General features: G+C 39.9%; 1 protein-coding gene across 1 annotated transcript; it reads right to left on the bottom strand.

The window, feature by feature from the left end:
- Positions 1-473: 473 nt before the first annotated feature.
- Positions 474-4,460, bottom strand: LOC149962005 (uncharacterized). The gene is made up of 5 exons (XM_090173656.1): positions 4,389-4,460; positions 3,621-3,733; positions 2,747-2,878; positions 2,472-2,675; positions 474-590 (listed from the first exon to the last, which is right to left on the bottom strand). The coding sequence occupies exons 1-5, from the start codon at positions 4,453-4,455 to the stop codon at positions 534-536; spliced, it is 573 nt and encodes a 190-aa protein (XP_090029782.1). The 5' UTR covers positions 4,456-4,460; the 3' UTR covers positions 474-533.
- Positions 4,461-11,428: the final 6,968 nt, after the last annotated feature.

Genomic DNA, 11,428 nt, shown 5'->3' with positions numbered 1-11,428 from the left:
ATGTATATATATATATATATATATGTATATATATATATATATATATATATATATATATGTATATGTATATATATATATATATATATGTATATATATATATATATATATATGTATATATATATATATGTATATATATATATATATATATGTATATATATATATATATATATATATATATACATATTTATATATATATACATATATATTTATATATATATATATATATAGAGATAGATATATATATATATATATAGAGATAGATATATATATATATATATATATAGATATAGATATAAGCTTACGTTCTTGCTGTACATTTACATCAAGGCACTGCTTAACGTTATAAAGCCTTTAAGGGCAGATTCCAAATGAATTTCACTCTTTGTTAAGAGGAGGCGGTTAGAGTTTTTTTGGTCACGTAATTTGTTAACGGTACTTTGCCAATGGGTCTGCTGAATATCAAGAGCAAATAATTGAATGCTTTCAATAGGTTTTATTCAGAGAGTGTACATTTTACTTCGTAATATGGTACGTTAGCGTCCTCTCTTGTTCAGACACCTTCCATTTTGGCACTTGTATCCATTGACGTTCTAAAAATAAACAAAACATTAAACTTCTAAAACAATGTGAAAAATAGACTAGATTTGGGAACTATAACTTTCAGAAAGGTTTTCACACGATCAGCTTCTTTATACGCAAGCACTTCAAAGTGGTTCGGTTTACTCTAGGTAGATACTTCCCACTTGTTCTTTGACGGTAAATTCACGCTTTTTTTGGGTGGGGATATGGACTTTACACCGTGAACTATTCGTCAAGGTCCTCCTCAAAAGTGGGAGTAAACTGATAAAACCGTCTGATAAGCCAGAATTTATCTGGTAAAATGGCCCAGACAGCCATTTTGGGAAAATGTTATGACCCCAACTCGAACTATTCGCCACCACAGAATTAGAGTACAATGACGTCAAAGGTTACTCTTCTTACCCTACTCCGATATCCCAGAATAAGCGAAAAGGATCCTCCTAATATCTCATCACTGGAAGGTGGCTGACTGTATAGCACCTTAGCTATGCAAGCAAACCACTTCAAAAGAAAAGACACAATGGAATAAAGTGGTTTGCACTTCCGCCTCGCAGCGGGAGAAGCCGGCTTTGAACCCAACTTGTGGCACTGGGTGAAAACTCGGAACAGCTAATTCTGCGTTGAGTTTGCAAGTTATCTCCCCCCTGGTTTAAGGGGTTTTGCTCTTTCCATGTTAACTTGTAGAGGTTAACGGTAATAGTGAGTGTAGGAAGCTGCTGGCTCACGTGACATGAAGAACTTGCCACCACCCTCCTACGCATTGTAACCGGCCACCTGAATTAACGGCATTAAAATTCGCTTGATGACTTAGACCTGGGGTGGTGCCTTGGTATTAACCTAGGTGAAATGTAGTCGGCGGCGCTTAAAGCCTTAAAAGGAAACGTAAGTTTTCGAACAAAGGAAATGTCGTTTGCAGGAGTGGGGGGATATTTTCCGATACGAACTAGCCACTCCTTTTCCACAAAGAAGGGGAACGATGGGAACTAATTTTTTTACGTTCGTATTTAATTTCAAGCTATATAATCTACTACAAAAAGTATAGGTCCTATGTAAATTTATCATCCTAGAAATAGTTTTAGCGCAACCTCAGTTCAATTGCTCATTGTTTTTGTAGTAGATTTAATATTCCAAATGAATGTAAATATAAACGAAAAGCAATTTTTGTCGGTCTTTTTCTCTTAATAAACATTGTGTGCACAAGCCAATGATGGGGACTTTTGGCACATATATCAAGACTAAATGAAGGTGCATGCACAAATTCAGAAGTTTAGGCAAATATTTGACTATTTGTTGACCGTGCCGTAGATATCAATTGGTGATAGTAAATAAAAAACATGTTTGAGTTGCTCTAAATATATCTGATTTACTTTGGGTTACGCTTCGTTATCTCCTTATACTTCAGAGGAAGGGGCGTAGGAACGTTTTTTGCGAGCGAAGCGAGAGAGGCTCTCTGCAATATACAATATTATAAAAAAAGGACAAATATTTTGAAATTTTACTTCAATTGGACTAAAAAATCGAAAGCAGAATTTTAATTCACTCTTACTTTGTTGTTAAAAGTTTTAAACTACCAATTTTTCTTTTTCATTATGGTTGTATAAACAATTTCAAAATATTTCAGGGGGGGAATACAGGTGTTGTCCCCTAGTAGGAAATTTAGGCGATGACATTGTATCTTTGCCCCCCTGGCTGCTACGCCGCTGGTCGGAGGTGGCTAACGCAGACGGGGAATCAATGGGGTAATCATTCATGAACATGATTTTACCCTTCTAACATTTTCACGCCATTCTGTGCCAATTGCAATACGTTTTTAATAATGGTTTAGTGAAATCAACCTTGCGACTAAAGAAGCTAGATCGAAAAGGGACCAAAGAGTATTATGAGAGAAGTACCGTGTAGCATGGCGTTCCATCAGCGTATGTCAGCGTAGCGCATGCTTTATTAGATAATGTGCCATTAATGAAGCACTGAACGTTGCAGTTCGCGTAATTCGGTGATACTCCTTTAGCTATAAGGACCAGTTTGTCGCTGTAAAGTTCTTTGCAGGCTTTTGCGGCTGCGTCGTCCTTAGGAATGCACACTCTGTTCCAACAGCCCTATTCCAACAGGAAATAATGATCATCAAGTTAACATCAAAGTGTGTATGATAGCGGCGTTTTCAACGTACCTGTCCGTCTTCCTTATTTTCAGTTTGGCACGGGTCGAAGTTGTCCCTTGGGTATTGTCTATTCGAATATACTGCTTTATTGGTTTTCAAATCTGTCACATGGCATGTTATTTCACAGGTGTTCGGATACCCCTTAATAAGATTTAATAATGATTATTTTTCCTGCTTCTGGAAAACACGAATTTTACAATTGAGTATAACACTAGCAGGAAGGTCAATCTTTCGTTAATAGTCGTTGTTGGCGCGACAAGCTAGACTATCCTGACGCTAGCGTATATCAACAAATAATTTTACTATACACCTCGTAGCAGGATGATAAATTTTAATTTTCTATGACGTCCTCCGTATAGCTATCCAACGTGTTGACCAAATAATTGTTTTTCTTGGACAGGTTTTAAATTATGGCCGATTTTTTAGAGCGGGAATTATTTAAATCTAAGCATTCTAGTACACAAACTAAACGATTATATAAATTTTAAATACCTTGATTAATGAATATTAGAATATTTTGTTTGAGAATAAGTATTTAGTTTATACGAATTAAAATAGTTATAACAATTACGTTGATGAGTACCTTTTCATATTCGTAGTTATGTTTGTTCAATTAAACAGGTGTTTATTATAATTTACGATTTAAATTTTAACGCTAAACCTCAGTCAGAAGACAGTGAATGTTTTAAATTTGAGGAACTTGGACTTGAATAGCAGGGCCGTATTCGCCGTTGTAAGTTGACGTCAATTATTTAGTTCCTCTTTCTAAACTTCCAAAATCTTAACAAATTTGGAGATGCCGCTAAAAACACAACTTTATATTCGCTTTTATGAAAACTTGATATACTCATAGGTAAATAATTGTTGATTTAAAACATGTTACCTCTTGGCCTTCAATCTTGTATCTGTCGCTTTTGTAAGTCGGAAATCTCTTTTGACACTGGGCCGATATTTGGTCATCGGGTTCGAATTTCCCTAAAACAGGTTTCTTTCCATCTGCGCATAAAATTGTATTCTTAAATAATAGCCGAAGTATATAACGCATCTTTTAGGTTGAAGTATTCGTTTATCTATAGTGCGAATGTTTTTCGCTTGAAACTTGTACGCGCGTAGGTTCCCGCTGATTTTTCAAAATACGTTTCGCAAGAAAAATAGTGAGGGGAGAAATACATCATATACACTTTTAATTACTGAAAATTCAGTCTTTAAATAAAAACTTATGCCTAGAAAGTATAGAGAGCTGTTAGCTCGCGTGGCATGAAGGGCTTGCCATCACCCTCCTACGCATTGTAACCCGGCTACCTGTTTAAAGGCATTATAAGTCGCTAGATGACTTGGGCCTAAGGTGGTGCCTTCGGTATTAGCCTAGCTGATTATAATAGTTTTAATAGTTTTATTATACCTTTTTACATCGCTGGGTAAAGTAATAAACACAATTACGTTATGCGCATCCGCGGTTTGGGTGGAAATCACGACTATTGGAATCTGCGTCAACCCTATGTAGCTAAATGTTTCATTTATAAATCCTATGTAAATTCTTCTCTCGTAAGAGACAATGTTATAAACGTCGGGTAAAAGTCAATTATTTTACATTTAATCTGATTAGTATTTCAATATTTAAGTTTTAATATCGAATATAATTGTTATTTACCTTGTCCCCAGCATAGGGCAGCCAAACAAATTGGTACCGTTAAGAATACAGCGACTTTGAAAATCATCTTGGTGGAGCTATTGGATTGTGGATATTTTTGATCACACGGAAGGTCTATTTATTGCTCTCAATTTTGTTCATGTGGACGAAGTTTTTTTAAATGTTCCTATCATTTTAAAATATTTTAAGGATATATTAATTTGTTCATTCATATTGATAAAGGCCATTCATTTTAACCGTTGTCGTTTGAAGTTGTCATTCGTAGTAAATAAAAAGCATATAAGACCAGTAGCAATGCATAACTAAGTTATCTAGGTTTTATTAATGATAAACGATAGCGTTGATTGACAAATAACTGATTCGAATATCAAATTTATTTTTCAATTGAAACTCTTAATAGCGACACCGTAGCCGCCGGTACTCCGAACTATACGTGGGTATGATGTCGGTACAAGACGAATAACGCAACTTTTCACATGATTCCACGTCTTTGCAACACATTTTTGGTCAACATGAGTCGCAAACCAAGTTACTAAGTCTTAATGGAGACATAAAATTCTCAACGTGATGGTCACACGATCTTTTTTGTTGGCCAAGTTTTAAGGAATGGATGGTTTTTATATGTAAATCAAGTAATTTTCGTACACATCATTTCGATAACATAGAATAAAATTATAATATCATAAGTAACATAATACCAATAAGTAAATAAATAAGCAAAGATTTTCGCCGATCTGATTTTCAGAGATTATGGTCAATCAAGTTTTAGTTTTCAACACCGAGAAACCTATGGTCTTAATATGCAAGAAGCGAAATTAACTACTACCGAAAACTATAACACGCTACTAAGTACGAATACAAGTCCAAGTCGGAGCTGGGCAAGAATGTCAGTGTTGAAAAAAAATTATAAGTCAGGAAATTAGCATAAAAACCATAGAAAGTGTCATACTTATTGAAATTGTGCAATTTATTATAATATTCATATAAAATATATTAAATTTTGTGAATTGACAGATTTTGTAGCAAAAATGATCAATTTTTTAAGAAATAATAGTTATTTACACCGTTAAAGCGTAAGATCTCAGCAAGTTTTGGTGGAGCGTGTTACGAAAACTAAGCTCACCAACAAAGTTGGGCAAAAGTATAAGCTCGTGTGAATAGTTCTTAATAGGAAGTTTTTCCATCAATTATTGAAAAATATAGTAAAGAAAAATATAGTAATAAAACATTTGGTATAAATATAAACATTCACGATTAATTTCCAATTTTAAAATAGAAATATAGCGTAACTTTTTTTATCACATACTGTCTACGTCATAGATAGGTTGATGTTTATTGGATGCTACTAGAGCGAGCTGGAAATAGAATTTTTAGGGGATAACAGGAGGAAATTTTACTCCCATCGCTTTCTTTTTATCCGAATTTCCCGCTTTCGCACGCTTTAAGACCCTCATTCGATGGAAAGTAATGGAAAGATAAGCCACTTTTGTTGTTATTATTACTGCAGGAAGGAACTGCGCAATACACTGTGGCGCCCATGGTCTTCGGTGCTTTCGGTGGCATCTTTCCGTAGAATCTACGTATTGTTACAATGACTACGTATAAGAAATAATGATATAATTTATAAACAATACCTTGTTATCGATTTTTTCTTCAATTTCTACTTTGAAAATAAGAGTAAGTTAAAAAAAAAATGTCTACCGCGTGTTTCCATGCTCCCGGCTTTTCGCCCATAACTTTAGTTTTATTTGTTTTCGGGCCCGTCATTTTGGTAATTTCGGTTGTGGGAAGTCCTCAGCTTTCTTTGTACGTACAGTTGGTTTTTGTCGGTTCATTAGTTTTTTAATTATGTCGTCGAAACAGTCTTAATTTTTCGCCGTTTTCTTAGGCCTTGGCCTTTCTTTGCTTTATTTCAAACTTTTTGGTGCATCCGGACTCGCGTCGCGGTGTTTTGGTTCTTGCGTTGTTTTAGACTTAACTACTCGACCATTTTTTATCATCTTGAACAATGTCACAAGCCGTTCTCCTCTCTTGCTCCAAGTGTGGAAGGTCGTTCAAAAATTTAAAATTACATCTTAAAAAATCGGAGTGTGGCCCACCTTCCGTAGCTCTTCAAGATGATACGCCTTCTTCGTCCATGCCCAATGCTGACCTCGCCGGCCTCCTTGCCAATTTAAAGTCAACTCGTCGCGTCATTCGCCGCATCCCAAAAGGTGCAAGGAACATGGCGTCAACGGCTCTGTCTAATACTATTAACAAGGTGGTTCGCGAGAACACCGTGGAGACTTGGCATTTTTTATTCTGCTTTGCCACCGCTTGCTTGCAAGTCCCCTTCGTCTCAGAGGGAAAGCCGGTTTCCCTTGCAACCTCCGTGAAGGCTAACATCCAACGCTTTGAGGAAGGGCTGGTTCTCCCTACCGTATCTCGCAAATCAACCACACCACCCAAGAGGAAGTTAAAACGTCAGGGTATCGGCCGAATCGTCGAAGCTAAACTCGCCGAGGGGGATATTACCGGCGCGGTGCGTGTCGTCTGCTCGGATGACTCATTCGCACCTAATGACGCCGCTACTTTAGAAATCCTTAAAAGCAAACACCCCTCCGGAGAGGAGCATCAAGACTTTTCTTTTGAACCTGACGACTTGTCTTTCCTTACGAGTCTTACCGTTGCGGAAGCTGATGTCCGTAGGGCCTTAATGTCTTTTCCATCCGGTTCAGCTGGAGGGTTGGATTCTTTGAGTCCTCAACACTTAAAAGATTTGATTGTTCCCGGCGCTTGGGCGGTGGGTGATTCTCTTCTCAAATCCCTAACACACCTCTGCAACCTCATGCTCGCGGGCCGTGTTCCTGCGGATATCTGCCCCATCCTATATGGTGCCTCTTTATGCGCCCTTAAAAAGAAAGACGGCGGCGTTCGTCCAATAGCGGTTGGCAATACCATACGTCGGCTGGTCGCCAAGTTGGCCTGCTCCCATATTATGCCAACTCTTGGCCCTTTGCTTCGTCCAGTGCAGTTGGGTTTTGGTTCTCGCGGAGGGGCTGAAGCCGCAGCCCACGCGGCCCGCATTTATGTCAACTACTCTCACCAGGAGACCAAGGTCTTGCTGAAAGTTGATTTCTGCAACGCTTTCAACATGGTTCGTAGGGATCGTTTCCTCCACAGCGTGTATGAGGAGCTCCCCGATCTCTTTCCGTTTTTACGTCAGTGCTACAAGGGGTCCTCTCATCTCACCTATGGCGAATCGCACATTCCCTCTGACAGAGGTATTCAACAAGGGGATCCATTGGGCCCAGCCTTATTTTGTCTCATCGTGCAGCGTGTAGCTTCCCGCATGAAGTCAGAGCTGAATATCTGGTATTTAGACGATTCTTCACTCGGCGACAGCCCCGAAGTGGTCCTCGAAGACTTAAACCTCCTGCAAGAACTTTCATCGGACAATGGTCTGGCACTAAACCCTTCGAAGTGCGAGCTTCTTATCCTGAATCCGGGTTTATTTGATCAAGCTTACTTTCAGTCCCTTTTCGAATCGGCAGCCCCTGGTATCTCAACAGTCGCTCGCTCCGATTACGTCCTTCTCGGTGCGCCCCTTTCGGACGAAGCTATTTCCTCTTGCATCACGAGTAAGATTGCGGCGCTAAAAACAATGGTCGGGAACCTCAAAGACATATCGGCTCATCACGGCTTCTTCCTCTTAAAGAACTCGTTGGCTATTCCTAAGCTCTCGTACCTTCTACGTAGCTCCCCTGTCTGGCGATTCGAGGACGGGCTTCAGTCGTTCGACGATACCCTACGTGTTGCGCTGCAAGACGTCACAAATACTTTGATGGACGACGCTCCTTGGATACAATCCTCGCTTCCGGTGGCAGCGGGCGGTCTTGGAGTTCGACACGCGGCTACTTTATCCCTGCCAGCATTCCTCGCTTCGGCCTCCAGCGTAGTCGGCCTGGTGCGCGACATTCTACCCGCGTCAATTTCCGTCTCTTCAGATCCCGCGTTTCATGATGCCTTAACACAGTGGAAGCTCAGGACAGACGCAAATTTACCGCCCTCTGACTACTGGCCCCATCAAAAAGTGTGGGAGAGCCCATTTGTCGAAAAGTCGTCCGCTTTCCTGTGGGACTGCGCTGTCACTGATAGGGACAAGGCAAGACTGCACTCGGTAAAATCTAAGGAGTCGGGATGCTGGTTGAACGCGCTCCCCTCGCCCTCTCTTGGCACCCTCTTAAACGACGATTCATTTCGAATCGCCGTCGGCCTTCGCCTGGGCGCCCGCATCTGTGTGCCGCATTCGTGTAATTGTGGAAGTGCTGTTGAATCTTTCGGCACCCATGGTCTTAGCTGTAAGCGTAGCGCGGGTCGATTTTCCCGTCACGGTGCTCTGAACGACCTTTTAAAACGCGCCCTGGTCTCCGCTGGAGTTCCGTGCATCCTGGAGCCGCCGGGTCTTTCGCGTGATGACGGAAAACGCCCAGACGGATTAACCCTGGTCCCTTGGTCGGGCGGGAAATCCCTCGTCTGGGACTTCACCTGTACCGACCCTCTAGCGTCCTCGTATTTGGCCTCTTCTTCCTCAGCCCGTCTCTGGGCGGCTACCCAGGCTGAACAAAAGAAGAAAGTGAAATACGAGGGCCTCGAGAGTCGATACAAGTTTAAGGCCGTCGCCATCGAAACTCTTGGCTCCTTCGGTCGGGACGGTTTGGCGTTCATACATGCCATAGGGCGTCGAATTCGTGAGGTTACCGGCGAGCCGCGATCGGTGGAATTTCTCACGCAAAGATTTGCTATTGCGGTTCAAAGAGGGAACGCAGCATCAGTTCTTAACTCGTTCCCCCCGGGTGCTTCGCTTGCCGATTACCTGGCAACCTTGTGCTAATTTCTTTTATTTCTATGTAACTTTGTTTAAGTGCTTATAGTGAATAAAAACTTAAATATTTTAACACGAATCCGGCTCGTGAAGTCGTGATTCGAGAATCTCGAACCACGTGGTCCGCGAGAAGAAAGTCAAAAAACGCGCTTACAAATCCTCTACACGATAGTAGAAAGAAGACTACCGGAAATTCCCCGCCGCTCGAGCGCGCCGAAATCGACCAAACTCATGACGTCAACAATCTGTAAAGTTTGGACGCGGCAATTGAAATACCATTACCTTACATTAAAATACTAATTGAAAGTGCTAATAAATATATTCGGATTCAGGACTTAAAAATCTATCATTACGTGTAAGCCAAAGAACAAAATTTTTAATTAATCTGAGTTGACACTATCTCTTTAAATAGCCGTATTAAAGATTTAATTGATAATTTTCAAAAGTTTTCTTTTAACGTTTAATCCTTCGAAGTTAAATGTCTCTAAACTTGATAGCAATGCCATATTTATATCGAGCTTACGTCATACTTCCTATAATACTTACCAAGTATAAATTATTTCTATTTATGGCGAATGCAATTTTAAAGTTGCATAAATAGATAAATAATTGACGGATTTTGAAATGACGTTTTAGCGCGCGACACTACAGGTACATGTCTTGGACACACAACCTTCTTTGCGTGCTTTTTTGACCATAACATGTAGAGGTATTTTCACGCGCAAAATGAATTTTAAAAACCGTCAATTTTGGAAAGTTTATATTTTCTAACAATGAACACGGTTGAAGAGGTAAAAAACCAACAACGTTTGGGGAAACTAAAATATATTTATTTATTAAGTTAAACCGATACGCGATACTTCGGCCGATAGTCCTTTTTTGTAGTTTTATATTTGTGTGTCGCGTAGTCATTTTCGCGATTTTCTGTCACGTGTTTTTATTTTCTTGCGTCGAGAGTTTTAATTTTTAAATCATTCCGTTAATTAGTCTTAACTTTTAACTTCGCCCTGAAGGCCTATCGGTCGAAGTAAGTACCGCGTATCGGTTTAATTTCACAAATAAATATATTTTGGTTTCCCCAAACGTTGTTGGCCTTTTTTACCTCTTCAAACGTGTTCATTGTTACCTTTAGACCAACGGTGGTTCTCGTTTTCTTGTAAAAGCTTTAACAATCTAGACCGTTTAAATGCGCTTTAAGGCTGGATTTCGTGATGGTGAACCTCGACACCAAATATTCCCGTAAGGCCTAAAACGTTTTTTTTTGGGTCGACACTCAGAGTAGAGGCATTTTGTCATTAGTGAAAACCAGCCCTTAGGCCTAGCGTGACGCCGTCCCGGCGTTTTGAACCAAGTGCAAACCAGCCTTTAAGATTGATTTTCCTGGAACATAAATTAACTTCGTCGGAACAGAAGGCCAATTGGAAAAATTGGGTTTCGGTATATTTAGTTGTATTTTTATGGTTTTCGGTTTTCAATAACCGTGAAACTCAAACAACGCTTAACCAGTTATAAAGATAATTTCTTCCACAACGCCGTTGTTCAAACTCCTAAATCATTTTGCGTAAATTCTTTCCTGTGGCGCTAATTGCAAAGAAACGAAGGGAAAATATGGTGTTGCCCCATTGGCGTGCCTGTTTAATTATAAGCCCTCGATATTGTCAAATTTAAAATGCAGATGGCCAGATTTGACCCTTGCGTAGAAACGATATCTTGGTAGAAATATTGATTAATCTGTCGATTGTACGTTCTCGAAAGAAACGCGTGACAGTGATCAGTATTAATCAACGAAATTATCATTTTAATATGATTAATTCAATGAAATTCATACCTTCGCGATTTACTTCAGGGGTGTGTTCTTTTTACCCTAGGAGGGGTTATACAACCACCGTGTCTGTCTGTCTGGCCTGGGAACGCTTTCGCATTTTCGGGGCAAAGGGTAATCACTGCGTACGCAGTTTCTTAGAATCAGGGAAAAGGTTTTTCCAAAAGCGCCCTCTTTTTGTCATTGGGTGTATTATAATTTTTTAATCGGCCAGGATTCGAACCCGAGCCCTCTTGAACGACAGGTGAGCGTCCTACTGCAGAACCACGGATACAGTTACGCTTCCGACGAGAGGTATATTTTGGCTTGCCAACTTGTTAGTACCTCTCAGAGAGGAGGGGTTTTACAATCACC

This window comes from Leiobunum rupestre, chromosome 1 (assembly GCF_980474605.1).
Source record: "Leiobunum rupestre chromosome 1, qqLeiRupe1.1.hap1, whole genome shotgun sequence".
NCBI lineage: Eukaryota > Metazoa > Arthropoda > Arachnida > Opiliones > Sclerosomatidae > Leiobunum > Leiobunum rupestre.
The sequence above is the reverse complement of the archived record's forward strand: the minus strand, read 5'-3'. Positions and strand labels throughout refer to the sequence as shown.

What these genes read in the sequence shown, in the direction of transcription:
- LOC149962005 (XM_090173656.1), bottom strand. Translation starts at nt 4,455, where the DNA reads ATGATTTTCAAAGTCGCTGTATTCTTAACGGTACCAATTTGTTTGGCT. An exon ending in AAAATAAGGAAGACGGACAG is followed by an intron (nt 2,676 to 2,746) that starts GTACGTTGAAAA and finishes CTGTTGGAATAG; the next exon opens with GGCTGTTGGAACAGAGTGTG. An exon ending in ATGGAACGCCATGCTACACG is followed by an intron (nt 591 to 2,471) that starts GTACTTCTCTCA and finishes GTTTATTTTTAG; the next exon opens with AACGTCAATGGATACAAGTG.